Consider the following 26,916-nt stretch of genomic DNA (forward strand, 5'->3'; position numbering starts at 1 on the left):
CTTTGGGCACTCCAGAAGGACCAAGTGTGTCCCAGCTGTGCTCTGCAGGCTGACACTGCTCTGCCTTCAGAGGAGCAGCCTGTGCAGGAAAGCTCTGCTGGCCCCCAGAGCTGCAGCCACAGCTCCCAGCAGAGGGGAGAGCCCTGGAGAGCTGCCAGACGTGCTGGGCGTGTTGGCACTGACCTCTCCTCCAGTGGCCCTGTCGAGTCCTTTGGAAACGGTTCCGAAAGCCCTGGAGACAAAACAGCAGAGAAGAAAGAAGCAGCGCTTGAGGCCCTGGGAGTGAAAGCCAGCCCAGACAGGAGATCTCTGCTGCCTGCAGCGCTCACAAACACCTGGGTGCATCGACCCTTGCAACAACAGCACAGCAGCCACCAGCCCTCTGCCATGGCAGGTGTGCAAGAGAAAACTGAGACCCAACACGAAGGAATTGGGCTGGAGCAAATCCCAAATGTCCACGCTGAATTGCTTTAGTTCAAAACCTGAAGTGAGCAATGGGTGTCTAAAGAACTGGAAAAGAATGCATTTCATCCTTTTCCATTTCCTGCCTAAGACCTGCAGCATCCACAAGGGCCCTGCCATCAGGCAGGTGATGCATTTTCCCCCAGAGTGCACCAGCTCTGTGTCTGTTGCTGAATGTATGGGCTCTACGAGCTGTGCTAGAATAGAGCACTCATTAGTTCATCTCTGGTTCCTGTTTCTAAACCATTAGGTTGTTAATGCTGACTGGAGGATATTTTTTGAAGCAAAATATTTGAAAGAAATCTCCTTGAGAACTCTTTTCTGACAGTCACCAGATGGTGTGTGGCTCTTTTAAGCAATCCAGTTCCAGACACAGAAGTTCTTCCAGGTCCTGCTCCTTGCTGCAGGCAGGACACTGCCAGCCTCAGGGCCCTGTGACGGCTCCTTCTGACCACAGTTCTCAATTCTGATCAGGACTGAGAGACAGCAGGATGGCACCCCAGTGTCTGAAGGTGTTTGGAGCTCTCCTGACTTCTCCCTTGATCCTGCACCAGCACAGCCCCTGGGCTGCTTGTGCAGAAGTAGCTGCCGTGCACTTACGCTTGGCCAATCTGCTCCACTTCCAGGTATTTCTCGGCAGGATCCTCCACGCTCACGATGTTCCCTGAAAGAAACCACGTGGAAGAGGCTCCCTCCCAGAGCGAGACCCCCCAGAGCAGAGCCAGAATGCAGCCCCACTCCCTGGGGCCGTGAGCCCCTTGGTCTCAGCTGGGGAAGGACAATAAATGCCCCTGTGACATTCAGCTGCAGAGCAACGCTGGCTGCAGCTGATGCCGAGACACACACACAGCCCCTGCTCTGAACACAGGAACAGAGCAGACGTACTCAGCTGCACCAGGCACCACTCCCCTCTCCCCTCTGGCTGCAGGGCTGTGCTGCTGTCAGAACCTTCAGCCCAGGATCCCACAGCGGAGGGAGGTTCCGTGTCCTCTTCCCAAGCACAGGGAGGTTCTCCATCTTCTTCCCAAGCACAGGGAGGTTCAGTGTCCTCTTCCCAAGCACAGGGAGGTTCTGGGTCCTCTTCCCAAAACGCTGCAGGTTCGCCGTCATCTTTCCAAGCCAGGGGATGTTCACTGTCCTCTTCCCATGCTGGGAGAAGTTCACCCTCCTCTTTCCAAAGCACAGGATGTCCTCTGTCCTCATCCCACACCATGGGGGCTTGGCCATCCTCGTCCCGCACCAGGGGACATCCACCGCCCTCGTCCCACGCCGGGAGATGTCCACTGTCCTTGTCCCACGCCGCGGGAGCCTCGCCGCTGTATTCCCACAGCGCGGGATGTTCGCCCTCGTCTCCCAGAGCAGCGGGAAGTTCACTGTCATCCCCCGGCACCGAGGGAAGTTCACCAGCGTCCCCCAGAACAGCGGGGAGCTCACTGCTGTCTTCCTCCTCTTTGGCCTCCTCTTGGGAAGCAGAGGGAGCCAGAGGAGGGGCTGGTGCTGCTTTTGTGCCCTGTGGACAGACGGCAGCATGAGGGACGGGAAGTTCTATCTCAGTGATCGCCTTATTCATCCTCAGCTGCACATCCAGCTGCACTAAGCAGAAATTGGGATTGGGGCTCTTCAAACTAACAATGGGCTAAAGTCGACATTGCCACTTATTGTTGGGAATTCAATATTCCACCGTGGCTAAAGCCATCAAGCAATCCTCTGCCTGCAAAACCAGACCTGCAGCTCTTCAAAAGCTCTGCAGCAGAAAAGGAGAAATCTGCTGGGATCCCGCTGCTGCTGCTGCTGCTGCTGCAAAGACTCTGACAGGAACTTTCCTTCAGCCTCCTAAGCTGGCACTCGGCTGCCACACGCCGAGCTCACAGCTTGCTGCACAATTCCAAACACCAAAGGTTCCTTTCCCACTCACCGGAGGAGGAGCTGCTCGGAATCCACACATGAGGTGCCCTGCAACGGGAGAGGGAACATGAACCAGATGCTGTCAGGAAAAAACTGCCTGTGGTGGGAAATGCCACGGAGCAAGGCAACCCCGAGAGAGCATTTTGCTTTCCCAGCGTCCTTCCAGGAGCCACAGTCCCTTCCCACAGCAAGAGAACAGCACAAAATGCTGGGCTGGGTCAGTTCTTGGCTGGGCAGGGAGTTCCCGGCTCTGCTGCCACAGACTCCCCGCTGGAGGGAACAGAGCCCCCCAGGGCTCATTGCAAATGCTGTGCACGCCCCGCTGGCTGCAGACACCCCCTTTTTCAGCTGCAGCTGCTGGCAGGAGCTCTCCCAAAGCAATGGGGCCTTCATGGCCATTTGGTTACAAAGTCAGCTCGGGTCCAGAGGAAGAACAGAAAGCACACAGCAAGCCCAAAGCCACAGCACCGAGGGAAAACCTCGACTTACGTGCCAAGTGGGTTAAAAAATAGCCCGAATAAGCCACAGAGTACAGCGTGCAAACTGCAGCAGCCACGTGCTGGATCATTTTGGCTGCGCTGCACACGCCTGCAGACTGCAGCCCTGCAAGCACACAAGGACACCCGTCAGGGCTGGGCTGGTGCTGAGAATGCCTCGGGCAGGAGGATCCTCCGGCAAGGAGCAGTGCCCAGAGCCACTGGGGACACTGAGGCCTCCGTGTCCCACAGCCACGGGAGCACCTCGGGGACGTGGCAGTGCTCCTGTGACATCACAGCAGCAGCTCACGCAGAAACCGCCCGGAAGGTTCTCCTGGGTCACAAAGGAGCACAAAGAACCCTCCCAGGGCACAGCCTATTGCCCAAAGGCTCCAGGAGGAGCTCTGAAAATGCAGCAAACAGGGACACCCCATAGCCCAGCCTGAACACTGAGGAGGAACAAGGACGGGAGCACAGCAGAGGAAACAGGACCTTTAGTCACTGCTACTTCTGACTAAAGCCAGCAAGCCGTGTTCCCGCTGGGATCTCTGTTCTCGCTCTAAAAACAAGCAAGGTGCTGCACTCGAAATATACAGAAGGCAGGAACTGGGCAGGAGGTGGGATTAGGAAGGAGGAAGAGGAGGGAGAGAGGAAAAGGAGTAGGAAGAGGAGGATCAGGAGCAGGAAAAGGAGGAGAAACAGGAGGTTCCAGTGCCCCCTGAGGCCGCAGCACCCTTGGCCCCGGGACCATCGCCCCCAGCTCATCCTGCAGGTGAGAGGGGAGGGGGAGCTCGTCCCAAATCTATCGGGGGGTCCCTGAGAGGGTTTTTTATTGGGGTGTGTTGGGAGCTTGCAGATTGTGGAATTGAGCCCCAGATGTCGTCTGGGAGGCCCAAATAAACACTGGGAGGTTTTTTTCTCTGTGTGTGTAGGTTTGGATCTTTCAGGACCCCAAAGCTGAGCCCCTTGGGGGATCTTTGGGAGTCCACGTGGCCATTGCCCAGTGTCACCAGGGGGAGGACATTGGTCCTGGGGACCTCCGGGGGAGCAGAGGAGGGGAACCCCTGGGACCCCCGGAGTGGGGAGAGCAGAGAGGGGCGATCCTGGAGCTGGGGGACCCCCGGCTGGCTGGAAAGGGGGGGAGCCTGGAGAGGAGGGACCCCTGGGACACCTGGGATCTCAGAGTAGAGCATCAGGGGAGAAGGGACCCATGGAGCCCCAACAGCCCCTGGATCATCCCTAAGCAAGACACCTGAGAAGGGGGAACCCCTGGAGACATTGGACCCCCATCATCCCAAGGAAAGGAAACCTCTGGAACCCCAAAAGTGGAGAGATCAGAGATAGGGAACTCCTGGGAGAGTTGTTTTGGGCTGAACCTTGATATTGTGGAGATTTTCATGGACACAACATTCCTGCTGAGTTCTAGGGATGGACTTGGGCAGGAGGAGCCTCCAGTCCAAGGCGCTCCCACCTTGGTTTTCCCCAAACCAGGATTTTTCATTCCCAGGGTGTGGATGGATGGCAGAGGAGGAAAAGCCCCGGAGATGCTGCAGGAGGAGGAGCTGCAAACCCAGCCCAGGGAGCCAAGTGATTGGGATTTTTCACAATTATGGTAGCACAGGATGGTTTCTAACACCTCTCTGCCGGGGCTTGAGGAGAGTCAGGGTGAGGAAGATGGGTCCTGCCCTATTTAGGCAGCCTCGCTCTGTTCCCCTGGTGTGTGACCACAGACACAGGTTATGATCCACGGGCAAAAGGAGACAATAAAACAAAGAACAGGGAAAGGATTCCCTAAAACCGCGGTAATTAGCCCCTGAGACTAAAGTGTACAGGAAGAACCGAGACCCAAGGACAAAGGACAGGTGAGTATTTGTTGGGATGGGGCGGATAAGGGGGGAATGAATGTTTGTGACAGAGGCTGCTGGGTACCCCAGACTTGCCAAGTGATTGCTGCAGCCTCTCACGCTGCTTTTCGTCTTTTTCGTGAGAAAAGCGGCCAGTAAAGAGACCAAGGGAGTGATAAAAAATAGAGAATCCCCCCCGGGGAAACTGGGACTGGGTCTCAGGAAGAAGAGGAACCCCGTGGAGAGAAGCCGAGGGTTTCCTGGCCACTGTTATAACCCATCCAAATTAAGTACCTGCAGGAAAAAGGGGGAAAATTATTAGATTGCAAAGAAGTTAAGAAAAAGTAGTAATACATAAAGCATAGAATATCCAAAAGGAGAGAGATGGATTTGCTTTACATTTAATCTTAAAAACATAGTCCAAAATCCAGTAAAAAACAATTAGTAAACAAAAAAAAAAGTAAAACCAACACAACAGTCTAACTCTGTATTAACCCCCAATTTTATACTAAATCATATTATAAAACTCCAAACAGTTATAAGGAACATAAGAAACAAAGCTACTCAAACATTAGAGTTAATATTAAGCCAGGAAAACCAAACAAAATCTGCAGTGTATTAAAATATGTTAGTGTTAAACTATTTATTAGATAAATAAAAGAGTATACAAATTATTAAAAATAGATAGCAATAGGGAAGTCATCCTAGAAAAGAAAAAAAATCCCAAAACCAAAAGATATATTAAAAAAATTATGACCCAGGTATCAGTCCAGAAATGAGAAAATAATGTTAAAAACTAAGAAGTGGGTTACTGTATTGAGAATGAAATAGTAGAAAAAAAATTATTCCTTTTATGTGTTACAAGTGTTTTAATGTTTCTTCTTTGTTTAATCCCATGTTCTATTAGATTACCAACGGAGTCCAAAGAATACAAGTAAATAAAAAATATTGCTTAAGCCAAATGATTTATAAAAAATAAGAAGAAAGATGGTGAAAAATGCATATTTTATGACTGGCTTTTCACAAATATTATAATGAATATTATATGTGTAATGTTAGAAAGTTATTCTGTATTCATTCTCTTAATTAGTGTGTTAAATAAACTAATGGTGTAAGTTTTAGGTTCCAAAATAATATTAAAATAGAGACTATGTATGTGGTGGGAGGTTTTTTTTTTTTTTTTTTAGAATGACATACTCACTTTAAAGAACACCTAAATCTTCAGAAAAAAAAAAGAATTTATAGTTTTGCTATCAAAAGAAGCTAATTTCTTCAAACCTTACTCAGAGTCGAAGACGCCTTAAGAATTAAAAGAAACAGTTTACATAGAACAGAAAGAGTTCTTGTTTTAAATAGAAGGTATGAAAGATATATGAATATGCAACCAGCTTTGCTTTTAAACCTATTCCTTTGTCCATAAAGTATGCTTTTCATAATTTAGTGTCCAAAAGCATCCAGACGTGTGTAATTCTTTGCTTTTTATTGTCTTATAATTATCCTAACTCTAAACTTTACTATTCTAACAGTATTATTATTTTTATATCAATTTTACTATTATGAAAGTTTAAAAATTAAAAAAAACAGGTAATTAGCGTTTTTCACAACGGGGATGCCTGAGAGGAGGCTGTGAGCCCGCGGGCAGAGGGGCCCCGCTGGAGCAGCCTGTCCTGGCAGGACTGAGCCCGTGGCACAGTGACCCACGCTGCAGCACTCGGAGGGGGCTGTGCCCAGGGGATGGACTCCGCTCCGAGAAGTTCCTGGAGAAGTCTCGGCCGGGAGAGAGCGCAGGGTGCAGCAGGGAACGACTCCTGTCCCTGAGCAGAGGGAGAAGCCCCGGGGGATGAGCTGAGCATGGCCCCATTCCCTGTCTCCTGCCCTGCCGGGGGAGGAGGTGCAGCTGGGAGCAGGGAGGCGTGGGGAAAGCTGCATTTAAGGCTCTGCACTGACTTCTCCTGCTCCTGCTCCGAGTCTTTGGAGTTTTCCGCCAGAAATCTCTCCCCTGCCCCACCCACCCACAGGGCTTCGGGCAGGTTTCCCTTTTTGGGGGAAATCAAAGCGAAGCACTGATGCGCTAACGAGGGGCAGGAGAAGTGAGGCTCCTGGGCTTCCCGCAGGGGCGGAGGCACGGGAGGCGCAGGGCCGGGAAAGCCGTGGCGGGAGGCGCGGAGAAGTTTGTTTGTGTGGGCAGCTCAATCCCGGCTCGGCCCGGGCCCGTGCCGGGGCTGTTCCTCATCTCCGGCTTTCCCCTCACGCAGCCCGGGGGCGCCGAGAGCGCGGGGCGAGGCGGGGCCGTGCGCAGAGCCCGCCCCGAGCTCGCTGCCATTGGCCGCCGGTGCCGTCAGTCGCGGTTGCGGCGCGCTGATTGGTGGGAGCGGGGCGCGGCGCGGCCCCGGCGGCGGGCTGAGGGCGGCCGTGGCCGCGCAGCGCCGCCATTGGCCGAGCGGCTGTGCGGGCCCGGCAGCGGCGGCAGCGGCCGGAGCGCGGTGAGGCGGCGGCGGCGGAGCTCGGAGGCGGCCCCGGCGCAGGTGGGAGCCGCGCTGGGCTCTGCGGGGGCTCGGGGCCGGCTGCGGGCGGAGGGGGCGGCAGGGGGCTCCGGCGGCTCGCCGGTGCCGTGTCCGGCCCGTGCCGGCCCCGGGCTGAGGGCGCTGCGGGAGCGGCTGCCCGCGGTCTCCTTCCCGCCGGGGCCGGGCAGGAGCCGCTGCCGGAGCAGCGCTGGCTCGGCCCGGCTGCTGTGGGTAGGACAGAGGGGCTGCCCCGCGGCCGGGAGCGGGCGGGGAAATTCCCGTCGCCGGAGGTTCGTGTGCCCGGCGGAGAGCGAGGAGTCCTGTCAAAGTGACTTTATTGCCGAGCAGGGGCAGAGGCCGTGGGGCATTTGCCGTGCGCTCTCTGCCGTGGCTGTAGTCCGCAGCCTCCTTTTTATCCTCATTTTCCCGGCCGCATCTCCCTCTGCCTTTGCCCACCGGCTGAGTTCCTTGGAAGGTTCCGACTTCCCGATGCGCCTGGAGCCTGTCCTCGTTAATGTGCACCCTCCTTTTGTAGAACAGCCGATATTCATGGCTCTGTTAAGTCTTTGTTCTTCTCCTCGAAGTTCGGGAATGTAGCGGGACTTTGAGCAGCTGTCTGGGTCAATTTGTAACATTTATTGGAACTGATAGTTTCTCCCCTTATCTACAAGTGCCTGGCCCTATCTCCAGGCAGATTCACTCCTTGACTCTGTTTTGTTCTTCCCGGGTCCTCTTTGGTTTTGGGATTATTCTCGGTGCCCTCATTCCCTGTCCTTTTGTAGCCGTTTGTGGATCAGGAGGCCTGGCTGCCACCTGCATGCCCTGGCTCAGCTGCTGGATGAGCTGCACTGCCAAGGTGTGGAGCATGGTAAAAAGATGAGAGTTGCTGCAGCACAGAAGAGGAGAAGCAGCATTCGTTTGACCCCTGGTCTGCTGGGGAGCCGGGGAACCGTGTCCCATTCCCATCCTTTCCATGTTTGGACCAATACATAAACTGCTCTCCTATTTCCTTTGTTATCTTTTTTAGCAGTTTTCTCTTGTCATGTCTTTGCCAACAGCAGTTTGAGCCACTTTGTTTCCCCCAGACTCCTGTTTTTTCTGCTAACAGATAATCTGATCCGATCCCCTGGTGAAATGTTGTGTTTCTCATTTCAGTGGCTTGGTCGGCAGGAAGGTCAGGAGCTGGAGCTGTCTGGTTGGTTCTTATTCCGAGGACAGCTTGTAATTTAATGATGCCATTGAAATAATAAATGGGTTCTCTGTGTCCTGATATGAATTGATTCAGGTCCCAGGGGCTGGCCCATGGTGTTGTAGGATATGTTCTGGTGGCCATTCAATTCTTTTGCCCATTTTTGGGTGTTCCCTCCATCCGGGGCTGCGTCAATTGACTGCTTTTTTCTAATTACATCATCAAATACTTGAATTCCAGCTGATTTCCCTGAACTTGCTATAGCAACAACCCCAGTGCTCTGATACACCCTGTACAGCACATACAGTGACAGCAGGTGTTGCAGTGGGCAGAGGGATGATCTCCCCCTTATTTTAGTGAAGTTTTCCCAACATTCTCCATTTGCTGTTTCCCTTTGCAGCTTCAGCCATTTCTGTTGCAGAGTCAGAGATCCTCAGCATGGGCTCTGCCTTCAGCTGTGCAGATTCCATCTGTGCAAGCAGACAGAGCTTGGGGTGAGGGGCAGAGGGAATCAGCCAATTCCTGCCCCAGGCAAGAAGAGCCAGGTACATTGTCCCCAGTTTGCCCCAGCAGTGTTAATTTGCATTTCTGAAGCTCCTTCTGGGTGCCTGGAATGCAGCTTCTCTTCCAGAGGAGCTTCAGCAGCCTCACGTGTGCCCCCCCCACAACCTGCCACTTTATTTTTTTTTCCTTCAAATAATCCGTTTAGTATTTGTGACTTAAAGGGTCACCTTTAAATCTCTTCTAGTTTTGCAAAATGCTGCCTAAAGGTGAACGTTGAAAAACCCAGACCAAAATTTTGGTATCTCTTACAGAAACATACACAAAAAAATTCCAAGGCAATTCAGTTCTTTTCTACTTCTCCTTGGAGTAAAAATTCATTCTCACATCCCTGACCCAAACATAACTGGCAATATTGAAGTGGGATTATTACAAAAAAAATACTCTAATTCTCTAAACTTTGCATTGGAACTGCAGGAAAAAGAAAAACTCCACCAATATGTTTAGTGTTAGAGTCAAGGCATTCCTTGATTCTGGCCAGGATGTGCAACAGAAATCATTCCATCCCCACACAGCCCGGGTGTGCAAAGAAAATTGTTCCATGACACGTGGGTTTTAGATTTTTCCCAAACTTGATACAGTCTAAATGCATTGGTTTAATGTTTTGTAGTTTCGAGTTGTGCAGTTTTTAGTATTTGGTTTCCTGTTGGACCCGGATTTCTTTGCTTCTGCTGTTAATGAGGTGGGAAGTGCTGGATTTCCTTCTCAGCCTTTTGCAGACCAGGTGTCTGCAGCCCTGCTGGGGGCAGTGTCTGGGGTAGGTGTTGGTTGCTGTTTGCTGCTGGGGTTGCTGTTTTGCTGCTGGTCGTTATCTTTATGGGTATCTTTCGGGCCATTCCCAGTGTGTTGAGATGTTAAACTCATCTCCACTGAGTGGTGTAACATCCCTTAACAAAAGCTTTAACATTTGTTTCCCCAAGGCCAGGGCAAAGCAAGCCTGAGTAGAGAAATCAAAGGTTAACAATGTTCAAGTCTATGAGCTGGTCTATTTTCCATGGATGCACTGGCAGGCAGGGCAGTGTGTGAGTGAGAGCCAGAGTGGAATTGTCCCGGTGTGTCCCCAGCAGCTGTGGCAGTGCAGGCCCAGAGAGCACTGAAGCTGCAGCAGTGGCAGCAAGGGCTGGCCCCGGTGGCTGGAGCTGCCCAAGGAGGGTGGCCAGGCCGAGGATTTCAGCAGAGGAGGTGTGGGCAGGCCCAGGGCCTTGCCCCGCTGTGGAGCCCTGGCTGCTGCTGCGCTGCCTTCAGTGCAGGCTCAGGGGGGCCTCCCATCCTCCTGCTGCAGGCGGGAAGTGCAAATCTCCGGGGCTGCAGAGACCTGGAGCCCAGGCTGAGGGGTCCCCCCGTGTTCAGCTGTGCTGGCGGCTGTTTCTGGCCTCGGGGCCCCTTGGCATGGGCCACGCCACTTGGCCACCAGTGGTGCTGCTTTGCACTCCTTAGGCAGAGCCCATGTCCTGCTTGGCAGCAGCCAAGTGCCAAGTCAGGCTCTGTGCCAGCCCAGCTTCCTGGGGGAGAGATTGCACCAGAGACAGGATTCTGGCCACAGACTGCTTTAAATGTGCATCCCTTATCTCCACCCTGCACTAGGTGGAGAATTACCAGGGTAAGGAATTCCCAAGATCAATTGCAAGGGAAATAATTGAATATCTGCCTTGGGTCTGGCTCTTCTTCTTGCCCAAGCCAATGGCAAAAGCCGTCCCCATGGCATCTTGGTTTCTATCCCCAGCTTCCAAAGGTGTTTCTTTCTTTCCCCATTCATTCTTTGTACCCAGCCTGAGCTCTGGGGGTGCCAGGGGTACGGAGGTCCCACTGTATTCCTAAAGCTGCCATAAGCCCCTGGAGGATCTTTCCTGTAAAATGAATTCTGCTCTTTGAGTCTGTTTCTTCCACAATCCCTTTTATTGGAATTATGTCTTATAAAAATACCTTAATAAGTGATCCAGTGGTTGCTGAGCAATCAGAATTGCTTTTGCCCCCCTGTTAGGTGAGATGGTGTCACCAGAAGATATTGAAGCCTTCCTGCTCAGGGCATTTCAGTGCCAGGCTCTTACAAGCACTCACAGCTGTGCTGGTTGAGCTGACCATGGGGGGTAACCTGCGCTTTGTCTGATTCCCTTTCCTCAATAACAGCGTGTCTTGGAACTCTTTTCCCTTCTGCTGCCCTTGAAGAGCCATCCACAAAGACATTTTCTGCCTGAGGCCAGGCAATGTCTCCTGAATCTCCCCCAGGCTGGGTCTGGAGCTGTGTCACTTGAATGCAGTGCTGGGTTTCTTCCCAGCCCCTCTGTGGGCTGTTCAAACAGGAGGCTGGGTTAAACCCTTCCCCTGTCCTCAGTTCTGAATCCTCCTGTGCCACTGAACAAGTTTCACACTGTAATAACCGAGCACTGCTCATCCATTGCGAGGCTCTTTTGGTTATCAAAGCTTGAACTTGATGGCAGACTGGAACAGTTGGAGATCCTGTTGTCATCAGGTTTTGGGCCTCGGTTCCCGGTGAAGCTGTGGCTGCACAATTCTGCAGACAATGAGGCCACTTTGGCCACTGGGTGAAACATTTTGGCCCAAGAATTCCTTTGGCATGGCCCTGTTGACCATTCACCTGCAATTCCAATTTCTTTTCTGAGTCTGGAAGAGCCCCAGCTGAGACATCAATATTTTTGGTTCTTCATTTTCCCAAGTTTTGCTCACTTTCTCCTGTCCATACCACAGCATGGAGGCTGTGTGATGTTAAAAATTCCTACAATGTCCTGGCTGGGAAGAGAATCCTCAATCCAGGCTGTGTAATTCCCTGTTAATCCTCAGTATTGTCTCAGCTCCTTTTTGGTCCTGGGAAATGTTACTTCTGAGATTGCCCAGACTCTCTCTGGGTCAATCTACCCGGAATCTTCAGTCCCAGTGTTTACCAAATATTTAACCTCTTTCTGCATCATTAGCACTTCTTTTTCAGATACTCAAAAGGTATTTTTTAGATTGCAAATTGAGCTATTTCACAGGGGCTTTGTCTGCCACTTCTCCTTGTCCTCCTCATTGGAGCCATCTGATTCCCTGACTGGCAGGATAGGAGTGCTGTAGGGAGACATCCCTGGCTCCAAGAGCCCTGCCTTTAGCAGGGACTCCATACCAGGCTGAGCCCTTCCTTCCCTCCCCTGGAACAGGGTGTTGCTTTTAGACACCACTTGTCCTGGTTGCTTCCAAGTAATGTGGAGAGGCTCCACATCAAATTTTCCCCCTGGGGCTGCCCACACCTCTGGGTTCCCTTCAGCACAGGCCTTGCCAGACATTTGACACAAAGGTACAGCAGCAGTAGCCTCTGTATCACCTTTTACAATATTAAAATGCCACCATCAAATTCCTTCCTGGTTCATAAAAATGACAGTAGGAAGAGAAATAAATTAGTTTATTTCAAACCTATCCCTCACAGCTCCTAATAGTGATTAAACAAATGATACCAGCTCAGCTTTCGCATCTATTCCCTTAATAATGAAAACATTCCTTTACAATTTTCCCTCCTTAGGTGTAAGATTCCGAGTGGATGGAGAGGCCCCTGTGTCCATCAGGAGAGGCCTCCTCTGGATGCAGACCCAGCCTGAATGTTCTCCAGGGCTCCAGTGTGGTGGGTCCCCGGTGGGATGGGAGCTCAGAGAGCCCTGCCAATCCATGTCCATGCAGGGGTGGACTTGCTCCTGCTGAGGGTGCTGCTGTCTGTGCTTGCAGTGTCCTTGTGGGCTGCAGCTGGAGCCCTGACTCCTTCCCAGGGGCTGTTTGGGTGGGCTCTGCCCTGGCCAGGAGGGCAATGCCTCTGCCAGGTGCTTGTGGCCGACCCCGTCATGCCCTGGGTGCTGGGGCCCCCTTGGGCCCTGGGGTTGATCCCTCAGGGGCTGTGGGAACTCTGCCGTGGCCTTTGCCTTCAGCTTGGCCTTTTGCTCATCCCTTCTTGCCTTCAGCTGCTGTGCCTTTGTGCCCAAGTGCTGCAGGGCCTTCTTGTGCCACTCCTGCAGCCCTGGTCACTGCCTGTGGGTGCTCATCCTCTGAGAGCTGCTGAGCTTTCTGCAAAACCTTTCCTTTCTGCAGGGACCCAAAGCAAATCCTGAACAGCAAATCCTGATCCTTCCATGTGCACTCTGCATTTCCCAGCTGTTCCTTTGTGTTTCCCCGTTGTGCTCAGGGTCCCTGCCCAGCCCGTGTGGCAGAGCCGGTGCCTGTCCTGCCGCAGTGTCCAAAGGCGGCCCCCCCGGCGGGCAGGGCCGGCAGCTCCCCGGGGCCGGGCAGCGGCCGGGGCGTCCCGCAGCCTCCTGGGGGCCGGGGGCCACTGCCGGCCCTGCCCGGGGCTGGTGGGGTCAGGCAGCGCCCGGCGCTGAGCCCCGGCTGCCCCACAGCCCCGGCCCGGCCCCGCAGCTCCCCACAGGCCCCAGCCCGTGCTCCCGGTGCCGCACCTCTGCGCCCGGTGCTGCCGCTGCCACCGCAGAGAAACCCCTGGCATCCTGACCTCCTGCTTTTCCTCTCCTGGAAACCGGGGATGGAAAGGATCTGGATCAGCTGGCAAATTGTGAGGATAAAACAGTGCTGGAAAACAAAACAATCCTGAGTATTTTTCTCTTCCTCCTCTTTTTCATCATCCTTTTTCTTACCACACAGATTCCTCCTGCTGCTTCTTGCCTGAACAATATTGCTGCACTCTCCTTCACCCAATCCCTTCCCAGCACACCAACACCATCCATCCCCTGTTGTCCAAATCCCTTCTCCACTTCCCTTGTTGCCTCCCTGGGTGACCATGTCCTTAATTACCTCTGGGGGAATGTGTAAACTACCTCAACATTCTCCCAAGAGACCCTTCAGAGACATTTTGGGATCATCACCCCTTTGGCCAGGACCCCTCCCTGGCTTTCCCTTTTCTCCCCTCCATGGGTACCCTGCCATGTTCACTCCCCGAGGATCCCAGGGCACTCACTGATGAGATTTTCAGTGTTCTCTCCCTGCTGACTCTCCACAGACCCCCCTGATGTGTCACTCGTCTGTCTCCTGGTCACTCCCGGGTCCCCAATCAATCCCCGGTGCTGCCGCCAGCCAAGGGAGCCGATCACCCAAAGTGGGTGAGGCACCTTCAGCTGCACTCCCTGCCCGCCGCCCCGGAGGGTGGAAGGAATTCGGGATGAACCCCAGGGTGTGTGGAAAAATAGACATCAGCAGAGAATTCTGTCCACAAAGCAGACAGAGGAGTCCTGTGAAAGTAATTTCATTCTTAAAACTGGGAGAGGCCATGGGACATTCCCCATGGGATCTCTCCAATTGTTGGAGGACACAGTCTCTTTTTCATCTGAACTTTCCTGGCCACATCTCCCTCTGCTTTCCCCACTGGCTGAAGTTCTTGAGAGCTACAGACTTCTCAGTCCACCTACTAGATACCCACCTTGATATGTTCCCTGCTGTTATATAGGAAATTATATTTATGGCTCTGTTAAGTCTTTGTTGTTCTTCTGGAAGTTCGTGAATTGTGCAGGACCTTGGCTGAGCAGCAGTTTGTGTCATCAATTGATAACATTTTCTGAAACTGATGGTGTCTCCTGTCATTTCCTTATGTACAGGTTCCTGGCCGTATCTCCGGGCAGCTTCAGAGCATCTGTTTGTAAAGACACTTTCCTGTTGTTCCTTCCATGGGGTCCCCCGTTTGTGGGACATCCCCCCTGGAGCAGGGTGTCCCCTCTGTGCTGCAGCCCCAGGGCTCGGGCCGAGCTCAGCCAATCAGAGCCCGCGGCGCTGATGACTCACCAGTTGCCAGGCAGACTCGCAGCTCCCCGCGTTCCCCACCTGGACCCACCTGCGCCCCCCCTCGGCCCCATGGCCCCGCGAGGGGAATTTGGGGAGGTGGGAGTGGGGCAGCGCCAAGGCCGGGCCCCCCCGCGCTGTCCTGGCGGGAGCGGCTGCAGTGGGGACCGAGTGCGGGCGGGAGCGGCCGAGAGCCCAGCGCTGCCCCAGCCCGACCTGCCCCAGCTCCATCCCTGCCCCTGCGCTGGGATGCTGTGGGTGTGGGGGGAAGAGGGAGCCGGCAGTGGGTGCTGGGCCTGGGGGCAGGAGGAGAAGGGAAGGAGAAGCAGGCTTGAGGAACAGAATGGTCAAACGGTGCAGGTGGCAGGAGAGAGTGGGATTGTGCAGGAGAAGGAGGAATAGCAGGAGGAAGAGGAGTGTGAGGAAGAGGAGAGACAGAGGAGGAGGAGGAGCAGAAAGAGGAAGCAGCAGAAGGTTCCACCCCTCCCTGTGTCTGCAGCCTCCCCCCAGCCCCAGGAGTGCTGCTCCCCCCACATGCAGCAGGTGACTGTGGAGGGGGATCCACAATTTTCAGGGGGTGAATCTTGGTGTTTCTGAGCTTTCTTGGGCTAAATGTTGGTGCTTTGGTTTTATGTGGCAGCTGAATCTTTATCTTGTAGAGGAGGTTTTTGCTGACTTGTGATGTTCAGGGAGTTTTTGTTCTGTGTCTTGAAGTTTGCAGGATTTTTGGGCTGAATCTTGGTGTTTTGTGTCTTAAGAAACCTTGCTTTCCCTGGGGTTTCTTATAGACACAAGATTCCAAATAACTTCCTCCTTGGGCAAGGAGGAACCTCCAGTCCAAGATGCTCTCCTCTTGTTTTTTCCCCAAACCAGGATTTGACATTACCAGGGCGTGCCTGATGGAGGAGGAAAAGCCCCGGAGATGCTGCAGGAGGAGGAGCTGCAAACCCAGCCCAGGGAGCTGCAGGGAGGAAAGAGCCCCCCTGAGCCAGGAAGGCGGGCGGAGATCCAGGCGGAGCTCGGAGCTGGTGGAGAAGCCTCATGGCAGGGAGAAGCCCCACAAGTGCTTGGAATGTGGGAAGGATTTCAGCCGGAGCTCCAGACTGGTCTGTCATCAGAGGATCCACACTGGGGAGAGGCCCTACGAGTGTGGGGAGTGTGGGAAGAGGTTTAGGACCACTGCCAATCTCCTCGTACATGAGCGGATTCACACAGAGGAGACGCCCTACCGCTGCCCCGACTGTGGGAAGGGCTTCAAGCAAAACTCCAACCTCACTATGCACCGGCGCATCCACACTGGGGAGAGGCCCTACGAGTGTGGGAAGTGTCAGAAGAGTTTCATACACATGTCTGGCCTGATCGAGCACCAGGTGATCCACACTGGGGAACGGCCCTATGAGTGCTTGGAATGTGGGAAGAGCTTTGGGTGGAACTCTGCCCTGAGAACACACCAGCGGATCCACACTGGGGAACGGCCCTACAAGTGTCCCCAGTGTGGGAAGAGGTTTCAGACCAGCTCCAGTGTCCTCCTACATGAGCGGATTCACACAGAGGAGAGGCCCTACCGCTGCCCCGACTGCGGGAAGGGCTTCAAGCGAAACTGCCACCTCACCATGCACCAGCGCATCCACACCGGGGAGAGGCCCTACGAGTGTGGGAAGTGTGGGAAGAGCTTCTCCACGAGCTCAAACTTGACCACACACCAACGGAGGCACCACTAAGGGAAGCCCTGTGAGTGCCCTGAGTGAGGAAAGAGCTTGGAGTGAGGGAAGAGAGTGAGGGAAGAGCTTGGAGTGAGGGAAGAGAGTGAGGGAAGAGCTCAGTGTTACCAGGTGATGTGATGTGATGTCATGAAGAATGTGTAACCAATGGGAAATTGTTACCAAAAACAGAGCCCTCTATAAGCACCATACAAGTAAATCCCTGTATAAACACCTGGTACACTCAATAAAATTTGCTTTGGTCTAAACTCGTATGTCCCCGTCTCTCCATGGTGGATAACCCTGTTGTGGGTGATCCCCGTTGGGTGGGGGAAGGTGCTGGAGGGATTTCTTTCCCTTCTCCTGGTGCTGCCGTGGTTTGGTTGGTAATAAATTCCCTCCCTGTGCCCAGGCCGGGTCTGTTGTCCCCGTGCCGGTGCTCGGGGCGGGATCTCTCCCGTTCCTTCTCTGCACTGCCGGGCCTCTCCTCAGCCAATGAGAGAACGCGGTGGAGAAGAGTCAGCCAATCAGCGAGAGCGGGGCTGATGACTCACCAGTTGCCGGGCAGACCCGCAGCAGGCAGTGTTCCCCACCTGGACCCGCCCTCCCTGCCCAGGGCCGGCCCCGCCGTGGGGTCCCCCCAAGTCCCTCCCCAGTGCCCCCAGGAACTGGGCTGGGTTTAACTGGGAAGCTTTACTGGGAACACTGGGAGCAGGGGGCAGGGCCAGAGTGACAGCAGGGCTGGGGGGACACTCGACCCCCCCAAAATCAGCGTGGGGATAGAGCCGGGGGGGTGTCCTGGCTGGGCCCGAGGCCACAGGGAGGGGCTGCGGCCGCCGGCGGCTCAGGAGCTCTGTGGGCAGATGTCATGGTTTGACACTGGGAACAGAGCAAAGCAGGCCCAAGCTTAATAATAGAAAAAAACTTTATTAAACTACTACTACTAAAGAAAAGAGAAAACTAAAGAACGGGGAAAAAAAACACACAAAGATCAAATGAAAACCTTGCAAAACATTCCTTCCCCCACCACCCAACTCCAACAAACCACAGTGAGACACAATCTGGACCCCAATCAGGTTTCCACCCTTCAAACAACCGATACTCAGTCTATCGAGGGAACAGGAGTCTCTCCTGTGCCACAGACCCCCCAAGAAAACACAGCTCCACATCCTGTGCTTCCATGTCACACATGGCACCACCCGGAGAAAAAGTTTGCCATGGTGACCCTTCTCCTTTCCATGCACAGTGCTCTCACCACCAATGCATGGATGGACAGACTGCTTTTAGGATTTTTCCTTTCAAGGATGCCCTGCCAAGAGGGGAGAAAAACAACAGTTCAGTTTTCATTGTTTGGGACCACAGTCCCCCCCATTTTCCCCTGGGGCCGAGGGCTCAAGAACAGAGATCTTCTTCTCTTCTCTTTCCTTTCCAGGACTAGGAGGCGCCACCACAAACCCCCTAACTTTTTCTCTGTTCACTCCAATTTTGTCTTTTTCCCAGCTGAAGCAGGTCTCTTGACTCACTGGCATCCTCCCAAAACACAGTCTCTCTCAGAGGAGAAGATTGGTTCAGGTTGTGGCTAACACGGAAAAGTCCAGCCAAAAGCCACTCCTTGTCCCCCTCCCATCCAGAATTCCTCCTTCCAACATCACAGGGTCCAAGGTGTCCCTCTTCCTCTCTTTCAAACCGAGGAGGGGAAGGAAAAATTCACAAGCTTTCATTTCTCAAGGAAGGGTTAAAAGTCCGAACTCCCAGGGATGGCCCGATGCCCGGACATCCAGCAACTCCCACACAACTGGGCACCTTGCAGCTTCCCCCGCTCCGCTGACTGCCACTGTCTCTATTCTCTCTCCCTGTCGGGAGAGAAACTCTGGGCAGGGGGGAACGGAGACATCCCAGATTTCTTCCACATTTCCATCTGCAGGGGCCAGCCCGGTTCCAGTCCCTCCACCCTTCGGAGTTACCTCCATCAGGCCATGGGGCTTCACCTCTCCCACCCGGCTCGTGGCTGGGCAGGGGAGGTTTGCACTGCACGCTGACCGGAACCAAAGAGAGCGAGTTCCCCTGGGAATTCTGCTTTCAACCCCTCTGTGTTCTCAGAGGCATGCCTACTTTCAATTGGTCAATATCTAAATTGACCTCTTCCTTCCGGAAAAAATTCTCTTTCCGTGTCAAACCACAACATTCGGGAAAGTCCCGCTTCAGCATTCCTCTGTAAACCCCCTTCTCCCCACCCCTGAGCAGTTCCCATTGGACCTGGCCTCTGGGGTTGTTCTGATGTGCCTTAGCTGAACACTGTCTCTATTGTTTAGACCTTATCTCTTAATTTTGCTGTATAAAACTGTATCTAGGCAATAGCCCGGGGCCTTTGGTCCCTGCTACCATTCAGGCAATACAATCTCTCTGGACAGCATACCATTGGTCTCTCTTGGTCTCTTTATCTCGAATCCTAGCGGCGACTGAGGCAACGCCGCAGCTTAGACCGTGCTAACCCAGACGCTGCCTGGTAAGCCCAGGGCAGTGGGACCGCGGAAAACCCCGGCCCCGGAGGGGACAGCTAGCCGGAGGGTCCTGGGGGGCCGGGGAGGGACGGGGGACAGCAGCGAGGAACCCTCAAAAGCAACAAGTGGCAGTCCAAAGAGAAGCAACAAGAAAACAGATTATCCAGAACCACACTTGATCTGTCTCCTCTCACTCCCTGCACCTGGAGAAGGTGCTGGATAAATGACGGAGGGCAAGTGTAGGAAATCAGGAGGAACTCTGATTTTACTCCCCGTGTGCTGCCGTGCAGCCTCGGAAAGGAGAGGAGCTTTTGTGCACGGCTGAAGTGTGCGAGTCCTCCGGGAGTTCCACAACCATTCTGAAGCCTTGGACCCAGCTGTGGGTTTTTCCCTGATGCTGCTCAGTTTTGCTTCATTGTGCCCAAAATAAAAAAGATCACAGGAAACAAATTTAAACATGGTAAAAGACAAGAGCAACAGGTGACAAGACTCTGAAAATTTTTGATAGCCTAGCTTTTTCTTTTATTGAATCTTTTGTTAGTAGAGATGTTGCTAACTATTTGTTTATGACTTTTGACCCACAGGGACCTCTAATTATGCCAGTTTAGTGTTTATGATTTTTTTCACACCAGTGTACGACAGAATAGTTCAATCAAAAGCGGTTTTCTATCCCAAGGAGACCGAAACATTCACTTTTCTCTCCCAAGTAGACTAAAGCCTGTGGGTTTAGTGTCACATCCCACAGAGCTCGGCCCTGGAGCGCTGCTGCCGCGGCCGAGCGCAGCCCCGGGGCCGCTGTGCGGGTGCATTGGAAGGGCACGGACACAATGGCAGCGCCGTGTGTCTTTGTGCTCCAGGTTTGCGCTGCCCGTGCGGGCGGAGCGGGGCTGGCGGGAGCCGCGCTCCCCTCAGAGCCCCTGAGGGCGGCAGCGATGGCGGCGCCGCTCCCTCAGCGCCCGGCCCCGGCCCCGGCGGGCGGGGAGCCCTCGGCAGCGCCCGGCCGGCAGCAGGGAGCGAGCCCCGGCCCGGCCGCTGTGTCCGTGGCGCCGCAGGGGCGAGGGGAGAGCCGCAGGAGCCGCTGCCTCGGGCCCTGCCCCGGGCCGGGGGCAGCGGCCGGGCCCCGGCCCCGCGGCAGCGCAGGAGGCTCTGGCGGTGCCGCTTTTCCAGCTCGGCCCGGTGCCCGGGCACGGCCCTGGCCTCGGGGCTGCCCCTGCCCCGCTCGGCTGCCCGCGCCCTGCCCGGCCGCCGAGGCCGCGCTCGCTGCCCCCGGGTGCCGCTGCTGCGGGCAGGGCCGAGCCGCGGGGCCCGGGCACAGCCCTGAGGGACACCCCTGCTCCCCGGGCTGCCGCGGCTCCTGGAGCCGCTGCCCACGAGCCCCCGGCACGGCCGTGCGGCCAATTCCTCGTGCCCTGGGCAGCGCAGCCCGCACGGCCAGGGCTCGGCACTGCGGGGCCGGGCTGCCGTGGGCCAGCGGGGCCAAAGCCTCGCAGGGCTCGGGGCACAGCAGGGCCCGCCAGGACACCGCTCCGGGGATGCTCCCGGCCAGCTCCTGCCCGAGCCCCCGGAACCCGGGCTGGCTCTGTGCGCTCCGGCAGCCACGACGGGACCGGCCAACAGCCGGGGACTGGGCTTTGCCCACAGGTGAACCTGCAGAGCTGCAAGCTCTGCCCTGCACGCTGTTACAGCCACGGCAGGGACCAGGCCAGGGAGGAAGGAGGAGCCTCTTTGCCTTCAGCTTCCACTGGGAAAGTTTATTCGAGGTGCAGGGAGCAGGATAGAAAAGAGCCCCTCACCCTCGTTTGCGAGGGGTTTTGCTCAGATCCAAGTCAGGCGGTGGGCACAAACAGCAAAGAAACAGGGAATCCTCAGGGCAGGAGTGAGGGTGATAGTAAAAGGGTTTTAAAATCATGGGGATTAAGAGTTAAAAGGAAAAATAAGCTTAGTAGGCGCTGGAAAAATAAACACGCTAAGCACATGGAGAACTCATACTTGCTAGAACTGCACTGTGTAGCTAGTACATGATAATTGATATAATTGTTAGATGTGATGATTGTTTAGTAATTAAATATAATTACTAAACAATCATAAGAATAATCCTGAGAAACTCTGGTCAGTGACCTAAGAATGATCATGAGAACTCATGTTGATACATACAATAGAACAATATAAGTTTAATAATTAATATGTGAGTTATGTAACGATAGAATATAAAATATGTTCAGCTCAAAAGCTATGTTGGAGTCAGATTTGGGTTTGTACCCCAACTCCCAGAGCTCTTAATAAAAGCGCCTGCATATAATCATATCCCGTGATTATGTGTGTTTCTGAACGCTAACAAGGGGATTACAGCAACACTGTGAGACTATCAGGATCGGGGGAGCAGAAGGAAAAGCACAGGACCCAGTGGGACATCCTGGATTATGGGATTTCCAAGTGGGGCTTTGTTATGGTTTGACACTGGCACAATGCTAGCGTCTCTATGAAAATGTAACCTCTCAGTTGAATACTGTGAAATGTGGTCGAAAACAGAGCAAAGCAGGCTGAAGCTTAATAACAAGGGAAAAACTTTATTAAGCCACTACTGTTATACTACTATAAAACAAAAAAAGAAAGGAAAAAAACTCACACGCACAAAATTTAAAATGAAGACGTTTTAAAATATTCATAATCTTACCACCTAAATTTAACAAAGTACACTGAGACAGAACATGGACCATAATCGGTTCCCACCCTCTAGATAATTAATAAAAAGAGAGAGTTCTCCTGGGAATTCTGCTTTTAACCCCTCTGTGTTCTCAGAGGCGTGTCCACCTTCAAGAGGTCAATATCCAAACTGACCTCTTCTTTCCAATAAAATTCTTTTTCCACATCAAACCACGACAGGATCTCAATCAGGGAGTGGCCCAGGAGCTGAGTGGCAGGGAACATTCAGGAAAAAGGGTCACGGTTGCCTGGACATGCAGGGAAGGGACTGGGACAAAGGGAGGGGAATAGTTGAGGGACACCTTTAAAGGGAGTGTGCAATTTAGGGAAAAACAACAACTTGGTGAAAACATGGGCAGACAACAGAATGAACGATTTAACAATAACTTAATGAAATAAACATAAACCAAGACAGGTTCCTGTCTGCTCCACTGCTGTTGGGGTGCTGGGGGTGGCCCTTTGTGACACGGCACATGGTGTCACGGCCCTTTGTGATGTGGGACGTGATGGTGGCCGGAGACCCTTGTGACATCAGGGAGCCCCGCCCGGGCTGAGGGTCTCCAAGGGGCACAGAGCCCTGGGGTGCCCAGTCCCAGGAGAGCCGCTCTCTGAGGAGGACGCAGCTCCCTGGCTCTGTCTGCGCCAGACGCCGACAGCGACAGCGGCCGACAGCAACAGACAGAGACAGCAACGAGGACAAAGCCAACTCCACCTCCCGGTCCCACAGCACCTTGCCCAGCTGGCTGGAAGCACCAGCGAGCTGTGGTCAGGGGCAGTGGCAGCTCAGTCCTGCCACTGTCACAGACTGAGGAGGAGGAGAGGCTCTTTGTGAAAATGGACCGTGAGGTTTCCCAGAGGGAAGATGTGGAAGAGACCCGCCAGAGAGGAGGTCCAGGAGACCAAGAAGTGTCCCAGCATGGAGCCTGGTGCAGGCAAGATCTGTACCAAGGCCAGGTACGTGTGGGAGTTTGGGAAGTTTCCCAGTCCAGAGGGGGGACACACCAAGAGCTCAATGAAGGGGAAGAAACCATCAGAGCTCAGGAGCTGTCCCAGTGGGAGGAGGACAGTGAGATGTACCAAGAGGGGTGGGAGAGGGAAGAACGTGTGACAACCCAAGAGATTTCCCAGTGGGGAATAGATGTGAGTGGGCAGCAGGAGATGGGATGGGGAGAGGATGAGAGGTGCCACGAGCTGTACCTGCAGAGAGATCTGTGTGTCCCAGAGGATTCCCAAGGGGATGATGCCCAAGAGCATTCCCAGAGCGAAGGTGAGAGGTACCAAGACCTCTCAGCATGGGGACAAGGTGTACACTCCCACATGTCCCAATGGGAAGACAGGAGAGAGCTGGAATTGTCCCAAGTGGGAGACAGCAGTGGCAGGGAGCTGTGCCAAGGACCAGACGCTGCAGCCCAAGAGCTGCCCCAGTGGGACGATGCGAGTGAGCGAAAGCTGTCCCAAAGGGGGGAAGATGTGAGCAGGCAGGAGCTGTCCCAATGGGGACACAACATCAGCTCTGAGATATGGGACAGACCCTTGTGCCCAGGGAGGGACGAGGAGCCTCAGCCTTGTCCCCCAGAGGGGCCCAGCTCTGCCAGCCCCATGGGCACAGAGGTGGCAGCAGAGGCAGTGCCTGCCCTGACCAGCGCCTCTCCTTCCCTGCAGAGTCCCACGGAGGCCGAGCCGGCAGCTGCTGCCCCGGCTGGAGCTGCTGAGGAGGACGAGGAGCCCTCTGAGCCTCTCCTGTCCCAAGGGGAAGATTTGGGAAACCAAGAGCTGCTCCCTTGGGAGGACGATGTCAGCTCCAGTTCTTTGGAGAACCCACTGGGCTCATTGAAGGAGGAGAAGAACACCCAGACTTGTTCCTCATCCAGTGACGAGGAGCTGTCCCAGGTCGAAGAGGCCATCGAGCTCCCTCCAGGGGACAGCAACACTGACCCAGAGCTGTCCTCAGTGGAAGAGGCAATTGAGGACATCCCATGGGACAGCACAAGTGACCAGGAGCTGTCCCCAGTGAAAGAGTCCCTTGAGGGCATTCCAGAGGACAGCACAAGAGAGAAGGAGCTGTCCTCAGTGGAAGAGGACATCAAGGTTGTTCCAGAGGACAGCAGAAATGAGCAGGAGCTGTCCTCAGTGGAAGAGGCCATCAACAACATTCCAGAGGACAGCACAAGAGACAAGGAGCTGTCCTTAGTGGAAGAGGCAAGTGATGATTTTGCATGGGACAGCACAAGTGACCCAGAGCTGTCCTCTGTGGAAGAGGCAATTGAAGATATTCCATGGGACAGCACAAGTGACCCAGAGCTGTCCTCTGTGGAAGAGGCCCTCGAGAACATTCCAGAGGACAGCACAAGTGACCAGGAGCTGTCCTCAGGGGAAAAAACCATCAAGATTTTTCCAAAGGATGGTACAAGTGCCGAGGAGTTGTCCCCAGTGGAAGAGGCCATTGAGAACATTCCAGAGGACAGCACAAGTGATCAGGAGCTGTCCTCAGTGGAAGAGGCCATCGATGTTGCTCCAGAGGATGGCACAAGTGACCAGGAGCTGTCCTCAGTGGAAGAAGACATCGAGGTTGCTCCAGAAGAGAGCACAAGTGACCAGGAGCTGTCCTCAGTGGAAGAGGCCATCGAGAACATTCCAGAGGACAGCATGAGTGACCAGGAGCTGTCCTCAGTGGAAGAAGACATAGAGAACATTCCCGAGGACAGCATGAGTGACCAGGAGCTGTCCTCAGTGGAAGAGGACATCGATGTTGCTCCAGAGGATGGCACAAGTGACCAGGAGCTGTCCTCAGTGGAAGAGGCCATCGAGAACATTCCAGAGGACAGCATGAGTGACCAGGAGCTGTCCTCAGTGGAAGAGGACATCAAATCTATTCTGGAGGACAGCACAAGGGATGAGGAGCTGTCCCCAGTGGAAGAGGACATTGAGGTCTCTGAAGGGAACAGCACAAGAGAGGAGAAGCTGTCCCCTGCAGTCGAGGACATCATGCTCTCTTCAGGGTACAGTCTGATTACTGAGGGGCAGTCCAAAGTGGAATTGGCCATCATGCTTAGTCCCGTGGACAGCACGGCTCTTCCCCCAGAGGGGCCCAGCTCTGCCAGCCCCGTGGGCACAGAGGTGGCAGCAGAGGCAGCCCCTGCCCTGCCCAGCGCCTCTCCTGCCCCAGGCAGTCCCATGGAGGCCGAGCCGGGAGCTGCTGCCCCATCCGGAGCTGCTGAGGAGGCAGAAGTGTGGTCAGGGCTGTCAGTGCAGGAGAGGATGGACGGCTCTGATGAGGAAAACAAAAGTTGGCAATTTTTGCATGACATGGAGCCTTTCCTGCTTGGAGACCCTGAGCTGTCCCAGGAAGCGTCCTACTGTGAAGAATGCATGGAGGAAGATCTGCCCCACGGGGAAGTCACGAGTTACCACCAACACTTTGACTGGGAAAAATATTTGGACCGAGACCTGTCCCAGGGAGAAGTCAGCTGCTCCCAAGACCCCTCGGACTGGGAAGAATGCATTGAGCAAGTGCTGTCCGGAGGAGATGTTGTCAGCTATGCAGAAATTTCAGACTGGGAAGAATACGTTGGCCAAAACGTTTCCAGAGGGAATGGCAGCAGACCCTCAGGACTCTCCAACTGGGAAAACGACAGCAACACGGGGCTCGTGCAGGAGAACTGGCCCAAGGACGTCATCTTGGCCAAGCCCTTGTGCCCAGAGGACGACGAGTGGGACGATGTGAGCCTCCTGGAGCTGCCCCCAGAACAGGACAAAGAAAAGAATGTGGACAAGTCGAAAGTTTTTGTGTCAGAGGGGCTCGCAGTGCCCGTCCCTCAGGAGGCCTGGGCTGAGCGCCCGGCACAGGAGCCGTGCAGCCGAGGGCCGGCGCCTGCCCCGCACAGCCCCCCCAGCCCCCGGCCTGCCCGGCTGGGAGCCCAGGCCCTCCGCGGGCAGCCGGCTGCCCCCAGGAAACGTCCCTCCCGCTTCGGGCGGGCGCTGCGGGCGCTGCGGGGGCTGTTCCGCTGTCCCTGCCTCAGGCCACGCTCTGAGGACTGAAAGAGACACAGATAAAGGTGAAGAACAGGAAGAGAAGAAAGGTGAAGAACAGGAAGAAGATGAAGGTGACCGCTCCTGCCAGTCCCGCTCCTCTGTGTTGGAACAGCAGCTGTCCGGTTCGGCTCGAGGGGCTCAGAGATTACTGCTGCAGCTCCTCCAAACCAGGGAAGAGAAAAGCCTTTGGATGGGCCAAGCAAGCCAAGCAAAACCCAACCAGGCAGAGCCACGAAGGCCTGGGCAGTGGGGCTTGGAAAATGCCCACCCAAAGAGCCCAAAGCTCCCCCATCCCTGCCCCGCACACACCCGGCCCCGGGCTGGAAGGTGCAGCAACCATTTCTGGGGCACAAAGCAGAGGCTCCTGGAACTGACTCTGAGCACAAACCGTTCCAGGACAATGGCAAAGACGACAAAGATGAAGACAATGACACAGAAAAAGAGGACAAAGACGACATAGCAGATGAAGAAGACAAAGACAGTGAAGAAGATGAAGACAAACAGGATGAAGAAGATGAGGAAGACAGCAAAGAGGAAGAAGACAAAGATGAAGACTAAAAAGACAAGACATAGAATGATTATTTAAGAATAGATAGATGAAATATAGTCATAAGAATTTAGAAATACTTAGAAGAAGAAGTGTAATAGGAATAGGAATTTCAAAATATGTAGAAGAAGACGTATAGGAATAGGAATAAGAATTTCAAAATATGTAGAAGAAGAAGAAGAAGAATAGGAGTAAGAATAAAAAAATACATAGAAGTAGCAAAGAAGAAGAAGAATAGTAAAGAGTAGGAAAAGAAGAACAATAAGAGGAATAAGAATAGAAAAGTGAAGAGAATATTGAAAGAATAAGGAAAACTAGCAATTAATTTATTTTTATTACATATTGTATATTTCTTTCACAGTTATGAAATAAAAACATTAATGTACCGTGTGTTGTAATCGCAATGCATTCTAATGTCCCCACGCTGTTCCCGTTATTGAAGAATCTGTGTGTTTCTAATAAAGTCTGTAGGGCACCAGAGCAGAGTGCCCGGATCCCATGTCCTGTCTCCCCGAGGTGCCGATGGATTGTCCCAGCCCGAGCCACGGAGCGCCCCGCGAGCAGCGCGGGCTCAGCCCCGGCGGCAGCGGGAGAGTTCCCGGCCGGGCCGGCGGGGCAGGGCTGTCGCTGCTCTCTGCAGGCAAACGGGAGGCTCAGGCTGAGCCCGGCTGGCAGAGAGCTGTGCCGGGCAGCCCTTTGCAGCAGGGCTGTGCCGCCAGCACAGCGAAGGCA

The 26,916-nt window shown here is 54.1% G+C and overlaps 1 protein-coding gene across 1 annotated transcript in view; it reads left to right on the forward strand.

Moving 5' to 3' along the window:
- The first annotated feature begins 7,114 nt into the window (after nt 1-7,114).
- The window catches only part of LOC146764159 (uncharacterized), an 82,551-nt gene continuing 62,749 nt past the window's right edge, over nt 7,115-26,916 (forward strand). The window contains 3 exon segments of the mRNA XM_085565529.1: nt 7,115-7,212; nt 15,575-16,438; nt 22,538-22,559. Of these exon segments, the coding sequence (XP_085421655.1) occupies nt 15,601-16,438; nt 22,538-22,559 (860 nt within the window). The 5' untranslated portion in view covers nt 7,115-7,212; nt 15,575-15,600.

The sequence above is a fragment of the Lonchura striata genome, chromosome 36 (genome assembly GCF_050655825.1).
Source record: "Lonchura striata isolate lonStrDom1 chromosome 36, ASM5065582v1, whole genome shotgun sequence".
Taxonomy (NCBI): Eukaryota; Metazoa; Chordata; class Aves; order Passeriformes; family Estrildidae; genus Lonchura; species Lonchura striata.